The sequence below is a fragment of the Anas platyrhynchos genome, chromosome 33, assembly GCF_047663525.1.
Source record: "Anas platyrhynchos isolate ZD024472 breed Pekin duck chromosome 33, IASCAAS_PekinDuck_T2T, whole genome shotgun sequence".
In the NCBI taxonomy this organism is placed as follows: Eukaryota; Metazoa; Chordata; class Aves; order Anseriformes; family Anatidae; genus Anas; species Anas platyrhynchos.
In genome coordinates, this window is record NC_092618.1 from 1,611,044 (window position 1) to 1,627,803 (window position 16,760).

Consider the following 16,760-nt stretch of genomic DNA (forward strand, 5'->3'; position numbering starts at 1 on the left):
TGCCCAGGGCACTGCTGGAGTCCCAGGCCTGGAGCTATTAAAGAAATGCGTGGACTTGGCGCTAAGGGCCGTGGTTTTGTGGTGGGCCTGGTGGTGTTAGCTGACGCTTGGACTTGAGCTGAAGGCCCTTTTCCAAGCGCAAGGGTTCTGTGACTCTTTCACTGGTTCAGTAGGCGCCATGCAGTCACCGGGCCCAGGGAAAAGACGTCATGGCTGAGCGTCATGGCACCGAGTCACTGTGAAGGAGCTGCTGGAATAACGAGACAACAACCTAGTTCTATTAAATATATATATTGCTCTTTTGAGGACTGCTGCGGGGCTAGCGGCAACACGGCAGTGGAAATCTCCGTCCTGACATTGCGTTATGCCTTGACGCCAGGATCAGGATGGTTTGAAATGCCAGGGAACGGACCATGGGTTCTGGGTCTTTATATGAAGGCTGGAGGACTGCAAAAGAAAGAAGAGCAGAGATGAAAACCCACTCCTTGCAGAGATCCCCAGGCATCCCCTGCAGACCATGCCAGCCCCACTCGACTCTTCCCCAGGCCAGGAGGAGCAGGAGGGACAAAGGAATCCGTTGAAAGCTGCTGCTCAGCAATGTCCCAAATGCAGCCACCAGTCCTTCCCCACCTGCGCACCACAGGTCAAGTGGGGCACCTTCACAAGCTGGTTCCCTCACCACCTGCCTCCATCCCTTGGGAGGATTCACACACTCCAGGAATCTCCTGGACTCTTTCCTCTCGCTATTGTGCTTCCCCATGAGAGCAAGGGCTAGCAATCGTGACCCTGCTCCTAGCTGCTTGTAGGCTGTCTCATCTCCCTCTTCGTCCTGGTTGCGTGCTCTACAACAGGCTCCCACCTTCTGTCAGCCTTACTGCCCTTTCCCCTGACTCTTCCTCAGGGACACTCAACCCTTTCAGCGGCACTGCCCAGCTCCAGGCTGGGAGGCCATTCCCTGACACCACAGGCTACCCCGTCTCCTCTCCCTCGTTCCTATGGCTGCATTGCTCCTCCGCCCCGAAGCATTTCCCTGGAGCAGGGCAAGGCACGGGGGCCTCTGCCGCTGTCCCCCCAGCCCCAGCACACCCCCCACTGCCCTCACTCACCGCTGAGGATTTCATTCTGCTTCTCCTCGCTCTGGTCCTCGCAGTAGCGCGCAGCAAGACCTAGACACAGAGACCCCATCAGAGCCCCGCTCCCCAGCACGCTCCCAGCAGCGCAGCCCCTGGCCTGGCCAGCCAGGCTGTGCCCCCTCCTGCACCCTGGAGCAAGGGCCCAGTCGGGGGGCTCTGGGGGCAACAGGGCAGTGCCTGGGGCTGCCAAAGACTGCCCCAAGAGGGACCCAGGGGCTGGGCTCACCAATGAATCTGACGGCCTCAAGTCGCAAAAGGGTCTGAGTGGCCTGCAGGTAGGGCTGGCTCTGCTGCAGGTATTCTTCTACTCTGCCTCTGTCCTGCTGCAGCTGGAGAGAGAGAGAACGCAGGGTCACGGGGCTTGCACACCCTCTCCAGGGTCTCCTCCAGCATCCTGGCGGCAGGGAGGGCAGAGGGGCCTGCAGAAGAGCCCCCTGGGGCTCTGTGCTGGCAGGAAGGGAGCGAGGATGCGGCTGCAGGCAGCGGGCTCTGGCCGGGCACGTTTGCCCAGCTGGGGCAAACCAAGTTGGGTCCTTACCAAGCACTCCCCGGTCCTCCACGTCTGTTCTGTCTGGGCCAAGCGCTTCAGCTCCTTGCATCGCAGAAACTCTGCAGTCACGGCGAGAGCTTCCCCAGAGGCCTGCGGAGCAGCAGAGGTTGGGAGGTAGCAGCACAGCCTTGGGAAGGAGACCCTCTGTCCCCTCCTCTTGGCAGGGCTGCGAGCCTTTCCCAGCGCGTTAGGGGAGGCTGTGGTGGGGGGCAGCGTGCACTGGGTTCAGTGGCCAAGGCAAGGCCACGGGACAGCCACCATCGGAGGCAGCTCATGCTGCCGGCCAGAGATCCCCCAGAGCAACCCTGTGGCATCAGCACACCCTTGCCCACATAACTGCTCAGCTCTGAGATCTGTACCTTTGCTACGCTCTCACTCTGGTCTCTCATGTGAAAGTAGAGTGGGAGAAGGCTCCTGTACACTGTCCTCTTCATTTTCTTCGTCCTTTGCCGCAGCACAGCCTCCACCACGGCTTGGAAGAGGCAGATGGAGTGCTCCTGCACCTGGCTGGACGCCTGGCAGGGAGGAGGACAGGAGGAATTTCAGCATTAGCGTGGCTGATGTGAAGGGAGCTCCCAGCACTGTGAGATGCTTCAGCGCTGGATCCTTCCCAGAGGAGCTGCTGAGGGGCAGCTGCAAGGCCTGGTGCCCGTGAAGGGCAACGCAATCGGTTGCCATCGCAGGCTGCCCGCCAGCCACCCCACTTTCGCCACCAGCCGCACCAGCCATGCCCAAGCAGAGCTCCCCAGCGCCTGGGCTGACGAGGAGACTGGGAAGGCCCTGCCTGAGTGCTGCCCACAGGGCCGGGCTGAAGGGCAGCCCTCGTTACAGGGGGCCCAGCTGAGGGCTCGGGCTCCCGCAGCACACTTACGTGGTCAAAGAATGGCAGGAGCTTCTCAGCCAGCTGCAGAGCCGGGCCACTGGCCTCCCTCCTCTCCACATGAGCCATCACGTTTTTCAGCACAAGCAGGGCCTTCAGCACCACGTCTGTGTTGGTGTCCTGCAGGGCCTCCAGGATGTCTGGCAGCAAGACCTGAATTTCCCTTGCCTGTAGGAAAGACACCATTTCCCTTCCGTGAGGCAGTGAGAGACCACCCTGGGCAAAGGGCTCTGGTTCCTGAGCACCAGCCTCCTGCCTTGCTTCCTGGCAGCGGGGAGGGACGGGAGGGCAGAAGAGCAAAGCCCCAGGCTGCCAACATGGCTTTGCTTGACGATGGCCCGCTCACCTTCTCAGGGCTCTCTGACACTGTGCAGAGCCCTTTCAGAACCAAAAAGCGCATCATTGGTCTTGGGTGCCTCAGGTAGCTCTGGAGGTGCACCGGGTTACCAAACTCATAACTTTCATTCTGGGCCAGCATCTGCAAGAAAGAGCAGTGAGAGCCTGGCAGGGCCTGCAGGGCTCCCTGCAGCCTCTTCTTCTCCCACCTTTGGGCAGGGATGGGGCAGCGCCAGCTGGCACCAAAGAGGCACCAGGCGCGGGGAGCTACGGGGGCTTGCCGGCCCCAGGGACCATGTGTCCGTACGTCCTGCGGGAGCTGGCAGTTTGGGGGTAGATGGGCACAGGGCTGTGCCTGTGTGCCTGAAGGGGCACACGTGGCCCTGCTGGGAGCAAGGTTTCATCTGGGAACTCACAGCCAAGCGACGGATGCAGGTGTCTTCGGAGACTGCGGTGCACCAGTAGCACAGCTGCAAGAAGCCCATCATGAAGTTTAAAACCCAATTCAAGGTCTTCGGCATGGCCAGGATCACCTCCCACATGGCCAGGTCAGTGCTGCAAGCCCAGAATACTCTGTCAGTGAGGCTGCCTCAGCCGCAGGGCCACAAACTGGGCCAGCCCCAGAGGACCCAGGCTGTCCTGCAGCCCCTGTGACTTGGGGAGCACTGAGGGCCCAGCCTGGGCAGGCAGGAGGGGGCTGAGCTGATGTTCCCTGGGGGCAGGGGGACTCTGGGCTGCCTTGGACAGCTGGGCTGCTGCAGCCCTGGCTGGCCCAGTAGGGCTGGAACACATTGGTGGGAAGGAGGGCTGTGCTCCTTGGGGATGTCCTGCTCTTTGCCATTGGTGTGGCAAGCAGAGAGTCTCCAGGTGCATCTCCCAACACGGAACAAGCCCTCAAGGATGTTAAGGCCAGGACCTGTCACGTGGCGGAGAGAACTGCAGCAGGTTCATGACTTCTCTCCAGGGCATCTTTTTGGTCAGCTGGAGAAGCAGGGAGTCCAGGCACTGCCGCGCCGATGCCGTGTGGATGCTGCCCAGGTTTCTCCTGATGCACTCCACGATCGTTGGCACCTTGGGGGACAAAGTGGGAATGGTGTTGCCAGCAGACCGCAGCCATTGCCACAGCTGCCACTCAAACTTTGGCGCCTTCCATTGCTCTCTGCTGGCTTCAGGTGGCTTCTGGAGCCCAAGAGACCCCGATGTGCGAGGGAGGCAGGGAGGGAGGCAGGGAAGGAGAGAGGAACCACGCCTGGAAGAGCTCAAGGGCAGGGCCATGGCCACAGGCCACTTACATCTGTCAGCCAGTAGTCAGGGACCTCCAAGGCTGCGTCCAGCACGCTGCAGGCCCTCTTCTTGTCATGGATGCTGGAGTCTTGTAAAGCTTCAAGGGCTGTGAGGATGATGTCCAGCCTCTCAGCAGGGAAGAGGTATCCTCCAAACCCCTGTGGGAAGAAGGAGAAGCAAAGACATGCCTCACTGAGTGTCCCAAGGGTGCTGCTTAGCTGAGCAGCAAGGGCAGCTCTGGAGAGAGGGCCCTCGGGGGAAGGGGTGAGGATGGGGCATATGGGGCCAGAGTGCTGGCCCTGCAGGTAACCAGGGCTTGCTGGTGGCCAGGAGGGCTGGAGCTGCTGCCGGGACACAGGGGAGCAGCCTTCGCATAGCCCCAGCCTGGGGACAAGAGGAACCCTCTCAGCAGGGCGAGTGAGGCCGTGCCAGCCCCACCGGTTCTGGACCCCTTTGCTCACACAAGATGCCTGCTGATGCTGCGGACAAGATCCCCAGCAAGGCCAGAGCTCATTACCTTGGCAATTTCACACGGAGTTGATGGTATAGAAAATGGAAGTTTTGCATGCTCCAATTTCTTGTGTCTCTCTGCATAATTTACCATGTCCGCTCTCAATATGCATTCTAAACAGGGGGCAACAGCGAAGAGTCAGTAGGGAAGAGCATCTTTGCCAACAAGCTTGCCAAATGGTGAAAAGCACTTTCACTAGGAATGGCTGAGGAGGGAGGCTCAGACCCACGGCGAGGAGAGTGGTGGGCAGGGATGTAAAGCACAAGGTGAGGAGTGCTGGGAGCGAGAGGGACCTCAGGGATGATGCAGAAGGAGGAGAAGCAATGGCGTTGGGTGCCGTGGGGGTAGCAGCGTGTCACAGACCCCCTTCTGCTCGGGGTCAGGATGTGCAGGAAGCCCCCTGACACCTGCCTTTAAGACGGCAGGGAGCAAACAGGGAGCATTCTGGAGGGCGTCACCATCCCTGGTGATGCACGGCTGGCTCTGCTGTTCACTCCTCGGGGAAGATGCGGTTTGGGAAGTGCTCATCGATTGATGGCTTAGACTGGGGGAGACCACAAAACAGCGTGGTAGGTGATCTGGGGAGGGTTGGGAAGGACAGCAGCAGAGAACTGCTCCTGGACGGCAGGTGAGCGTCTAGCTTCTGCGGAAAACGATAGCCAGAATGCTGCGGGAAGCTGCTGTGAGGAGCAGAGGAGGCCAGGGAACCTGGCAGAATTCCGTGGGCAGCCTCCACCAAGCACAAAAACAATCCTTCACAATACTCACAGAATCACAGAATGTCTAGGTTGGAAGAGACCTCAAGATCATCGAGTCCAACCTCTAACCTAACACTAACAGTCCCCACTAAACTCGGGGAAAACAAGTAGACAAATCAGTAGATGTTTGTGTGCAGACGGACGCTGCCCACCACACCTTCTTACCTCTTCCTTTTCTGATGATTTTGTATATGTGAGAAAGAGTTTCTAAAGCTGTGAATCTGGTGGAATCTTTGTCACTGGTGAAAATGAAGAGGATGCCCAGCAGCTGTCCCAGGATGGGGATGTAGAGCTCTGTGGGCTCATCATCGCTATAGTTTTCATAGTCATCTGTGATCTGGGTGAGGAAGGGAGGAGAGACAAAGGGCTTAGTGGAGGCAGAGCCAGCCCCTGAGATAGCAGGGCCTGGGGAGGGAAGAGCAGGGGCGAAGGAGGGACGAAGACCCTCGATTCACGGTTCTGAGGCACTCACGTGCATCGAGGCTTGCCTCACAGGCACCCCTGAGTGGCAGGATGCTCTGGGATGCAGGAAAGGGTGGAGGGTTCCTTGTGCCTTACCTCGCTCACAAAATAACTGATGATGAAATCACCCAGCCTCTCAATCCTCCTCACAGCGCTCTCACGCACAGCTGAGTCTTTGGAGACAGCAAAGTCCAGCATCACCTGTGAGGAGAGAAGTTACTGGGTTGACAGTGGTCTGCAAATGAGACCTGAGAGGATTCTTTGGAAATTCTTTGCAAATGCCAAACCTTCAACATATTCTCCAACTCTGTGCTGACACTGGTGTTGGGACAGTTGCGTACGAAGCCCTCCAGCATGGTGTCCATGGCTTTCATAGTCTGCAGGGAGGACAGAAGAGCATCGAATTATTTCTGTGGCCCTCCTCACCCCCAGGAGCTGGCTCTGAGCCCCTCGGGAGTTCAGGGATGGCTTTGGGGCTAAAAAGCCACTGCGTGCAGACCTCCTGCAGCACAAGATCAGGTCGGGGAAGGGGCGAGGCTGGGAAAGCAAATCTGGGCCCCGGCCCTGCACTGGTCTCTGGTTGTGTCAGCACGGGGAAGCAAGGCAGCAGCTCAGCAGGACTGGGGGTGCCGGTACCTCACCCAGCACATACCTTGGCGTAGAGCACTCCTGTCTCTGGCACATCCGACTCCGGAGGCAGAAAGAAGATGCTCTTGCAGCACATGTTTAGGAGACTCTCCTTTTTGCCACACAGTGCTGTTGGTACGGTGTTGCTGAAGAAAAGAGAGAGAGGAGCCTGTTGGACGCAGTGCCTCGAGGCTTATGAAGGAGGACACGGACCTCCCTTGGCCAGGCATCCCTGGGAGGGACGGGCAGCCTCCCTGCCAGCTTCAGGGCCACCAGGACATTGCCACCAGGGGCTGGGCACGCACCTGAGGAGGGCGACAGTCTCCATGGCCTTCTGCCGGAATGCTGTGCGCAAGCTGTCCATGGGCTCCTTTTCCAGCAGCGCCTGCAGAGCACAAGCAGGATGAGACCTTGGAGCCGCCGGCACCCAGCAGCAGCAGAGCCAGCGCTGCCCCAGCCCTCGCCTCCCAGGGGGCTGGTGCCGGGGGGCCTTGCCCCTTCCCCAACCCGCTGCGCATCCTCTCACCATGATGTTCTCCACCAGCTTATGTTTGCTGCAGAAGCCATGCAAGTTCATCGGCACACCCCTCTCTGTGACACATGTGCACAGATCGCAGATTTTGCTGAGGAACAGCATCTTCTGCTCCTCGTCGTCCTGGCAGCCACAAAGACACCAACAGAGCATTAGGGGGACACCCATGGCCAGCAGGACCAAAGCCTTGAGGGGTCTGGGGCTGTGTGGGACCCCTGGAGGGCAGCGCCAGGAGCACAGCTGTGATGCAAGCGGCTGCCATTACCTTTTCTGTGCCTCTGACATACGCCCTGATGAATTCCACGGCCTTGTCTCTGCACAGTTTCCATGCCTTACCTGGAAAGGAGGAAAGCAAAGAGTGCTGCAGAGAGGGGCTGAATGCAGGGGTGAGGAGAGGAAGGGCCCCAGCCCCAGAAGGCCGTGGGGAGGCCGCGGGGATGCCCAGAGGCTGCAGCAGCTCCGCTGGGAAGAGAGGCTGAGGGAGCTGGGCTTGTGGAGCCTGGAGAAGGCTGCGGGGGGACCTCGCTGCGGCCTCCCCGTGCCCAAAGGGGCCTCCAGGAAAGCTGGGGGGGGATCTTCATCATGGACTGCAGCGACAGGACAAGGGGTGACGGCCTTAACCTCAAAGAGGGCAGGTTTCTTTTGGCCAGGCAGGGATTTCTCTCCTTCACGCCCAGGGCAGTGAGGCCTTGGCGCAGGCTGCGGTGCCCCCTCCCTGGCACTGCCCACGGCCAGGCTGGGTGGGCTTTGGGCAGCCTGGGCTGGGGGGAAGCATCGTGATCGCCGAGGTCCCCCCCAGCCCAAAGCGTCCTGGCATTCTGTGGTGCTGCGGAGGAAGCTCGGCCCCGTCAGCCCAAGCGCCGCTTTACCCAGGGAAGGAGTCCTGGAGTCAGGCAGGGGTCTCTGTGTCCCCAACCCTCCCCACCCCATCCCGAAGACCCTGACTCACTGGGATCCAGCCACTGTACGTCGTCCTGGCTCTCCTCTACCTGGCTGCTGCCCGCTGCCTGAGCAATGGCCTCTGCCGGCAAAATGTCCTCTGCCAGGCTGTTGTCCTCTGCCGGCAATATGTCCTCTACCGAGGTGCTGTCCTCTGCCAGCAAGCTGTCTTCTGACAGGCTGCTGTCCTCTGATGGCAAAAAGGCCTTGACTGGGGTTCTTTCCACTGCCAGCAAGCTGTCCTCTGCTGGCCGGTTGCTGCCCCTAGAAGACCAGGTCTCCTGCCAGGCCAGCCTGGGCTGCCTGGGGGGCATGCCTCTCTCCTCATCCCCTTCAGAAGCAGCCTCTGGAGTGGGAGAGTTCTCAGATAGAAACCGGCGGCTCCTCCGGGCGGGCGGTTGCGGCATTGTGGGACGTGGGCTATGCTCGGGGACTCCTCGAAGGCCCTGTGCTCCTGCCCTGTCCGTCACTGCCGTGCACCGACACTGAGGGTCCGAGCCACGGCTGCGCTCTTATAAGGCGGAGCCCTGGGGTGTCACCAAGTGACGTCACAATGGGTGCCACTGTGACACGCGCCTGGGCTGGGTGGGCACCCATTGTGACGTCACTTGGTGACACCCCAGGGTGCTGCCTGACGCGAGCGCAGACGTGGCTCGGACCCTCAGGCCCTGCTTCCCAGGCCGTGGCTGAACACCGCTCGTTGATGGGAAGTAGAGAATAATTTTTTTTTCCCTCTCTCCGTGCTCCCGCGCGGACTGATTGTTTCTTTTGTTTCTTTTTTTTTTCCTCCCCATTCCCTTTCCATTTAATTAAACCTTTCTCATCTCAAACCTCGAGTTCTCTGTGTTGTATTTTCTCCCCCTTCCTCTTTGAGGAGAGGGGGAGTGAGAGAGCGGTTGTGGTGGAGCTCGGCTGCCCACCTGAGTGAGACCACCACACTTTGTCCCAGCAGCTGCGGTGCCTTGTGAGGGGCTGGGGCTGGGGTGGCCGTGCCCAGAGCCCTGCAGCAGCCTGTGGAGGGCATTGCCCTGGGGCCAGCCCAGCCTGGGCTGCTGGGCTGGGCTGGGCTGGAGAGAGGGCAGGGTGGTGGGGAGAGGTGGGCAGGGGCCGGGCTGGGCTGGGCAGTGCCCGGCAGAGCACTTTGTTGACTTTGATGACTTTCACCTATTTCTTTGAGGACTGTAGACACCCGTCTCTGTTCACCACCTTGCTCTCATCCCAGCATTTCCATCATTTCACCAGTGTCTCATCAACCCTCCCCAGCTGCTCCTTCTCACACAAAGCCATGCTCTGATCACAGACGCTCTTTGGGTGACCTCTGGCAACGCAGCACGACACTCTGAGGGACAGTTCTTCCTCCTCGTGGCCAGCACCAACATTCCAAAGTGCACTTTGTGGCAGTTTTTTCTCTCCTACTCTTTTCTACTACAAAAGAAAGCTCCATCAGGGTGGAACCCCCTCCTAAAGTAGGCATCCCAATCCATCAGGCTCCTTGCGGCCTGTCAGCCAACCAGACAGAAGTCACCGCACCAGCATCTTCCAAGCCATGGGCCTGCTGCTGTCCAGTCATGGACTCAAGCAGAAGGGACAGGACAACCCATATGTGGGCCTTCTTTCTGCATGGGTCCTCCTGGGTATGTAGGCAGAGGGGATCCCACAGTCAGCATGCCAGCCAGGTGCCTTTTGCTGGCCTACCAGGGCCACTGGCAGATGTCAGCCGAAAAGTACCGATCCCAGCTCTAAGTCAAGGGTGACCTGCCACCTACAGACTGAAGTGACCTCTCAGTCCCTTTCTGTGACATGTTCCTGCTGCTTCCCTATCAACTGCTGGGACAGAAGTGACCTTACAGTCACTGCCACAGTCACATTGCTCCTGCTGGTGCAGGACTTCCTGAGGCAGAGCTGAGCTCATCAGAGCATTCTCCCCTGTCTCCTCCTTGTGGCCCACAATCTGATGAGATCCATGGCCCCTCACATTCAGCTTTGAGTGCCATGACTGCAGAGCAACCTCATGGTTCCTGCCCTGTCCCAAGGGATGACGGGCCTAAAGTTAAGGCTTAGTAGAGGGGCTGAAGGTGAGGAGGTTAATGCACAGGAACAGGGGTTTTGGGTGTTAGGTGTTCATGTATATGACTAGGGACTAGGGCCCACCTTACTGGGTTAAAGATTAAGCAAAGTTTGAATGGGAATGTTTTGGTATTCTTATGTGGGTATCAGGTCTGTGTTTAGGGTATGGACAAGCTTTGTGGTTTAGGGTTTTGTTTAGGTCTCTCAGGCAGTTTCCTAGGGTTAAAAAGAGCATTTTAATGCTAGTGTTAAGGTCAGGGATCAGAGTGATTAAGAGAGTAAAAACAAGGGGAAGGGGCTATGTGATGAATTTTGGCTTCAAGGGATGCGTTGAGGTCAGGCATTAGAGTAGTGGATTCCTGACAGTGTGTACAGTAGCATTTAGGTTTAAGGATTAATGTTGCTGGTTAAAATAGGGCAAGGTCTTTACATGACTCTTTTAAGTCAGTGCTACAGCAGAATCAACATTGCCTGAACCTTCTAGCCTCCCAGAAATCATTGATTCCTGCTGGCCTCTTCTCTCTCCCAAATCTCACATTTCTCCTGGCCAGGCTTCTTCTGACCTCCCCATATCAGTCATCTTCTTAGGGGTAGTTTTCTGATGGCTTTCATGATCTCAGAGTGTCTGTCTTACCTCTGTTGGCTACTCCTTTCTTAAGACAGACGCAGCACCGAAGCCAGGATGGAAAAGAACATAAAGGCTGCAGGAACACCCTGCACAATGTGCCCTGCAGCTCCGTACCACCCTAAAAATTTGTTTCCTGCCTCCAGCTTTTGGATATAGAATGGCTCCTATGCAGCCAGGGTGACTTTTTCCAGGCCCTCATGCATGGTTCAGTTTACCCCAGGCGTCTTGGAGGCAGTGGCCCCCTCTGTGTTGAAAACTGAAAGCAGTCCTGAAGGATGACTTCAGGCAAAAGCTGACACCTCTGACATGACAAGCCCTATCCAAGACCTCTTCCTTTATGGGGCCTACCAGGTACTCAGAAAGAGCGGATCTCACAAACTACAGGCACAGCAAGTGCCTTCTGCTTGCCTTTCAGGTACTTTTGCAGATATGAGCCTAATGGCATAGATCCCAGCCAGGAGTCAATGGATGAGCTGCCAGCTATTTCTCCAAGAAGCCACCTCAAAGGCCATTTAACAGCCATTCACTTCCTGCTGGACTTAGAATTTCTGAGGCACCACCGCCTCATAATATCATACCTACAAAACACCCCCTTTTTGGCCTAGGACCTGCCCAGGTAGAAGTGATCTGATTGTGATCCTTCAAGCCCATGGCACTGCTGCTGGGCTCCCAGACCCTCTGATGCATGTGAACCAGTTCCGTGCCAGTTCTGGGAGGTGCTAGGGCAGGTGGGACCTTGCAGGCAATGTTCCAGCCCCATGACTGTTGTTGGTCTCTCAGCTCCTTGCACACAGCAAAGATCACTCTGACATGCAGATGTTGTGTGCCTGAAGCTGGCCTAGAAGACACTCTGGGAAGCGCCCTCCCAGCCCCTGCCCCAGCCCGAGCTGGCGGTGCTGCTCTGCAGAGCAAGGGGGCTGTGGTGCCCAGGGCACGGGGACACTCTGCAGGGCCATGCTGGGCAGGCTGGGAGGCAGACCCAGCTCATGGGGTCACTGTCATTGCCCAAGGCTGCAAGGAATCAGTCACCAGCCTCCTTTGCTGGGGCTACTGCGTGTCCTGGGGCTGCAGAGCTCTCCTCTGCCTGTTGGCAGCAGCTTGAGCACTTGAGCTCTGCTAAATTCACCTTGCACAGGCTCATGCTCTGCGGGCTCCACCTGTTTTATGGGCTCATGCTGCTCCGGCCAATACCCTGGACTCTGCTGGCAGATGCTAATTCCCTCTGCAAGAAACATTAACCTGCCAGCAGTCCCAGCACAGCCCCACAACAGCACTGGCACCAAGCTCCAGGAGCAGCCGGGCCTGGCCCCACCAGCAGGAGAGGGCGGCAGAGGCAAGAGAGCAGCTTGGCATGCCCCAAGCGCTGGTGCTCCCTGGCTGTGCTGCTGGAATGGGACTCTTTTCCTCTGCAAATGGGCACTGCCCCAGCAGAGCCAGACCAGGTCTCAGAGGAAGGACATCAGACAAAGAAGGCAGTGTAGGCTGTTTTATTTCATTAAAAGTTCACAGAGACCATAATTCCACATGGACAGAGACTCAGTACATACACTAAACACACGTACAGAATTGGGAGTGGGACAAAAATGACATTTTATTGGGCAACCTAACCTGAAAAAAAAAAAAGAAAAAAAACAAAACAAAACACAAAACTAAGTAATACCAGTACTAAAAATACACACTCACACACACAAAAACAACAAAAAAGGGAATATAGGTTGTTCTGTGTAAGTGATATTCTGAGTAATCTGCAGAAACAGACTGTGAAATTATTGCTTCCGAAGCAAATCAAGTCATCAGTTTCCACAAGGCATTCTTGAGGTCCTTGTTCCTCATGCTGTAGATGAAGGGGTTCACTGCTGGAGCCACCACCGAGAATAGAGCGGCCACCAACAGGTCCAGGGATGGAGAGGAGATGGAGGGGGGCTTCAGGTAGGCAAACATGCCAGTGCTGACAGTCAGAGAGACCACAACCAGATGAGGGAGGCACGTGGAAAAGGCTTTGTGCTGGTCCTTCTCAGAGGGAATCCTCAGCACAGCCCTGAAAATCCGTATATAGGACAACATAATGAAAACAAAACAAGCAAAGATTAAAGAAAGAGTAAATAAGAGTACAGCAACTTCCCTGAGGTAGGCATCTGAGCAGGAGAGCTTGAGGATCTGGGGGATCTCACAGAAGAACTGGGCCACTGCATTTCCAAGGCAGAGGGACAGGGAAAATGTATTGGCTGTGTGCAGGACAGCACTGAGAAAGCCACTGCCCCAGGCAGCTGCTGCCATCTGGGCACAAGCTCTGCTGCCCAGGAGGCTCCCGTAGTGCAGGGGCTTGCAGATGGCAACGTAGCGGTCGTAGGCCATGACGGTGAGGAGGGAATACTCTGCTCCAACCAAGAAGACAAAAAAGAAGACCTGTGCAGCACACCCATGGTAAGAGATGGCCCTGGTGTCCCAGAGGGCATTGGCCATGCCTTTGGGCAGAGTGGTGGAGATGCAGCCCAGGTCGAGAAGGGCGAGGTTGAGGAGGAAGAAGTACATGGGGGTGTGGAGGCGGTGGTCGCAGGCTACGGCGGTGAGGATGAGGCCGTTGCCCAGGAGGGCAGCCAGGGAGATGCCCAGGAAGAGCACGAAGTGCAGGAGCCGCAGCTCGCGCGTGTCTGCGAATGCCAGCAGGAGGAACTCGCTCACAGAGCTGCTGTTGGGCATTTGCTGACTTTGGACACAGGTATCTTTGAAGAGGAGAAAAAAAAAATAGAACAGACTTCAATGAGGAAAACCTATTTCATCTCCTGGAAAGCCCGCAGATAAGCCTCTCTCTTTGCATGAGAACCTTTCTGCAGCTCTCTTGCTTGAGCTCTGGGTGGTGCTGGCTGCGTGTGACACTGGGAGCAGGGGCTGCTGTGGGCTCCAGAGGAGTCCTTCCTGCTGTGCAGCAGGAGGGAAGCAGGACCGTGGGGGAAACTCAAGTGCAGTCCACTTGTCAGATCAATGAGCCATGCAGTCTTTTTGCAAACAACTCATCCGACCACACTGTAGAGCAAGAGAGATTTTATTTGCTGTATTTTCTTATAATTCCCCCTGTAATGCTTAGGACACCGATCATACTCGTGTTACGCTGAGAAAAAAACGGAGACAGCTGAGAGCAGAGAAGCCCCAGTCCGAGTGAGGCTGGACAGAATCCTTACCTTGGCCTTGGGGGCCTGAGCAGGATCTCAGCTCTTCCCCCCTAGCCAGGGCTGCCGAGGCCTCACTCCAGCTGCCCACAGACAGACATCCAGCAGCACGGACATGGCCTTAGCAAGGAGGTGTCTTCTCCTTGGGACGCCTGGATGCCACAAGGATGCCACGAGAGAGCTGCATCCTGCTGGAGAGCAGCCTGAAGCCCAGGAAAACACCCCACAGACAGGTGAATATCCACACGCTGGGGTATTCCAGTATCCCAGGCACACAACATGCTGTACCTAGAGGATTCTTGGCCACTCTGTTCCTGCTGATCTTGGCCAAACTCTTCTTTCCCCCGCCTGTGCTCACAGACCCCATCCCATGCGGCTGTGCTCAGCGCTGCCCTGCAGCACCCTGCCACCACCAGGGCCCTGCCAAGGGGCACCTCCATGCAGCAGGAGCTATGGGGCAGCTGACAGAGAGCCCTGCATCACCAGCAGGGTGTTCGAGGCTTCTAGGGTGTCAGGGGCACCTGGCTTAGGCCACTCCAAGGGGCTTCTGCCAGACTTCCTCACCTCGCAGTGCAATCCAGCAGGACTCTCACAGCCTACTGCATTGCCCACCGCCCTCCCAGAAACAAGACCCAGCACGAGACCCTTCCAGGAGCTGCAGCTGCATGGCCCTGCAGCCAGACCCTTACCTTGTCAAGGGCTGTGCAGGTTTCTCCTGCAGGCAGCTCTCAGCACCCTCCCACTCCCAACTGCCTCCAACCCCTCTCTCCTCTCCTCTCCCCATGGGGGTCGAGCCCCCAGCCCTTCTGCGCTGTGCAGAGGAGCTGCTCCTGGGCAGAGCTGTCTCTCTGCACCAGGGCCCTCTTGCCAGGAGCTCTCCCTGTCCCAGGAGCCCAGCCCAGATCAGCAGCAGAGGCATTGGAATCAGCCCTCTGGGGGCTTTGGCGATGAGCCCATGAACCTCAGGCACTGAGAGTGAGTTGAAGAAATCTCTCAAGAAATCCAAGGCAGATGCAAGTTTCCTGCAGTGTCCCCCTGAGGGGGGACTCTGCTGGCACTGACACAGCCTCCCTTGGAGCTCATTAGAGCAGAACACTGGAGGCAGTGAGGACAGGTAGACAAATGTGAAGGTGACACTGATGTATTGAAAAACAGGCTTTGACCCCAGGCTCCTGGGAAGGGAGATCCTTTCCCTTCACACAGGAGCTCAGGGCTCTTCCTGGGCAGTAGGAGATGGGGATGTCCATGGCCCAGTGCAGGAGAAGGGTACGACTCCTGCCTGGTTCATGGCTGGTGAGGAGGCAATGAGACCCTGGTGCTTTAACAAGAAGCTGCCTCCTCATAGGCCTCGCTGTCGGAGACAAGAGCCCTAGCCATTGACACACAGACCTCAGGCCTGTTGGGACTTTCAGCCTTTCCAGTGTGCTTGCTCCTCTCCACACCAGGCTGTCCAAGAGATTCACAGACCTGCACCTCTTTCCCTGCTGGCTGTGTGGTGTCTCATCAGATCGGAGCCGAGCATGGTAACTTACATTTTCTTGGTGGCCATGCTCCTCATAAGGCAGCTCTGTAGGAAGTTGGCCTGGTTCCTGGTGAGCTCCTGGTGAGCTCATATGGCATCCCTCGTGGTGCCCAGGCCCTCCTCCTCCTGGGCACTGCTCACTCAGCAGGGTCCCAGTCTGCCCTGATGTGTGGGGTTCCTCTTCCTCTGGTGCAGGATGAGGCTTTTGTTCTTGTAAATGTCAAGAGGTTTCTGTAGGCAAAATCCTGCAGTTTCTCAAGGTTCCCCTGGGCAGATGCTCCATTCTTTCATCTGTTAATTTCTGCAGGAAGATGGCTCCCCCTGATTGTGCTGTCTCTCACAAGATAGCATCAATGAGGTGTTAGTAGATATTGTGGACAGTAGAGGAGTAACCAGTTGAACAGAATTGCAGCACAGACTCACAGAAGGCTGGTGGATGGAAGGCTGCCAGATTCCACCTTTTCTGTGCTTCTCATCTATGCTGTCATTTTGTCTGAAGCTGTGTCCTAAATGTTGTTAGGGTGGGCAAGGACAAAATTGGAAGGGCCAGACCCTAGCGGAGATCAATCTATCTATTGCTGTCAGAGACAATAAGAAAGGTTTTTATAATGAAAGGAGAGCAGAGGGGAAGGGAGGGGAGGGGAGGGGAGGGAAAAGAGAATCTTCATCCTTTATTGGATGTGGGAAAACAGAATTAGAAGAGATGTGGAAAAGGCTGAGGTACTTAATGCATTCTTTACCTCAGTGTTTAGCAGCAAGATCAGTTGTTCCCCTAGTACTCAGCCCTCTGAGCTGGTAGATAAGGACCTTCAGCAGAATGAAGCTCTCATGAGGAAATGTTGAGAAAACTGCTACTGCACTCAGATGTGCACAAGTCTAGGGGGCTAGATGGCATCCCCCCGTTGTTACTGAGGGAGCTGGCTGAAGTGCTCTCCAAGCTGCTTTCCATCACTGACCAGCAGTCCTGGCTATCAGGGGAGGTCCCAGTCACCCGGTGACTAGCAAACGTGACGTCTGTCTACAAGAAGGGCCGGAAGGAGGATCCGGGGAACTACAGGCCTGTCAGTCTGATCTTGGTGCTGGGGAAGCTCATGGAGCAGATTGTCTTGAGTACCATCCCGCAACGCTTCCAGGACAAGCAGGTGAGCAGGCCCAGTCATCATGAGTTTATCAACGCCAGGTCCTGCTTGGCAAATCTGATCCCCTTTGAAGATAAGGTTATGCTTTCAGTGGACAAGGGGAAGGCTGTGGACGTGGTCTACCTAGACCTCAGTAAGGCTTTTGAAACCATTTCCCACAGCATTCTCCCAGAGGAACTGGCTGCTCAAGGCCTGGATGGATGTATGCATCAATGGGTCGAAAAC

General features: G+C 56.8%; 2 protein-coding genes across 2 annotated transcripts; both read right to left on the reverse strand.

Annotated features, from left to right (window-relative positions):
- Window positions 1-222: 222 nt before the first annotated feature.
- Window positions 223-4,301, reverse strand: LOC140000293 (maestro heat-like repeat-containing protein family member 7). Its single transcript, XM_072030136.1, has 10 exons — window positions 4,192-4,301; window positions 3,816-3,970; window positions 3,316-3,454; window positions 2,910-3,041; window positions 2,555-2,731; window positions 2,043-2,198; window positions 1,672-1,773; window positions 1,360-1,462; window positions 1,107-1,166; window positions 223-447 (listed from the first exon to the last, which is right to left on the reverse strand). The coding sequence occupies exons 2-10, from the start codon at window positions 3,866-3,868 to the stop codon at window positions 320-322; spliced, it is 1,050 nt and encodes a 349-aa protein (XP_071886237.1). The 5' UTR covers window positions 3,869-3,970; window positions 4,192-4,301; the 3' UTR covers window positions 223-319.
- A 1,224-nt stretch (window positions 4,302-5,525) lies between these two features.
- On the reverse strand, window positions 5,526-9,282 carry LOC140000292 (maestro heat-like repeat family member 5). Its single transcript, XM_072030135.1, has 8 exons — window positions 8,023-9,282; window positions 7,339-7,409; window positions 7,068-7,196; window positions 6,847-6,926; window positions 6,567-6,687; window positions 6,202-6,291; window positions 6,011-6,115; window positions 5,526-5,789 (listed from the first exon to the last, which is right to left on the reverse strand). Exons 1-8 carry the CDS (start codon window positions 8,417-8,419, stop codon window positions 5,541-5,543), a joined length of 1,242 nt encoding a protein of 413 aa, XP_071886236.1. The 5' UTR covers window positions 8,420-9,282; the 3' UTR covers window positions 5,526-5,540.
- Between the last annotated feature and the right edge of the window lie 7,478 nt (window positions 9,283-16,760).

Bases quoted from the DNA above. Each gene is read 5' to 3' on its own strand.
- LOC140000293 (XM_072030136.1), bottom strand. From the start codon at position 3,868: ATGCCCTGGAGAGAAGTCATGAACCTGCTGCAGTTCTCTCCGCCACGT. The intron at 2,199-2,554 runs GTAAGTGTGCTG...CCTCCCTGCCAG, and splicing joins TCCTGCCATTCTTTGACCAC to GCGTCCAGCCAGGTGCAGGA. The intron at 1,167-1,359 runs GTGAGCCCAGCC...CTCTGTGTCTAG, and splicing joins TGAGGCCGTCAGATTCATTG to GTCTTGCTGCGCGCTACTGC.
- LOC140000292 (XM_072030135.1), bottom strand. From the start codon at position 8,419: ATGCCGCAACCGCCCGCCCGGAGGAGCCGCCGGTTTCTATCTGAGAAC. The intron at 7,410-8,022 runs GTGAGTCAGGGT...CCTCCTTTCCAG, and splicing joins CGTACAGTGGCTGGATCCCA to GTAAGGCATGGAAACTGTGC. The intron at 6,116-6,201 runs GTTTGGCATTTG...CTCTCCTCACAG, and splicing joins AGTTGGAGAATATGTTGAAG to GTGATGCTGGACTTTGCTGT.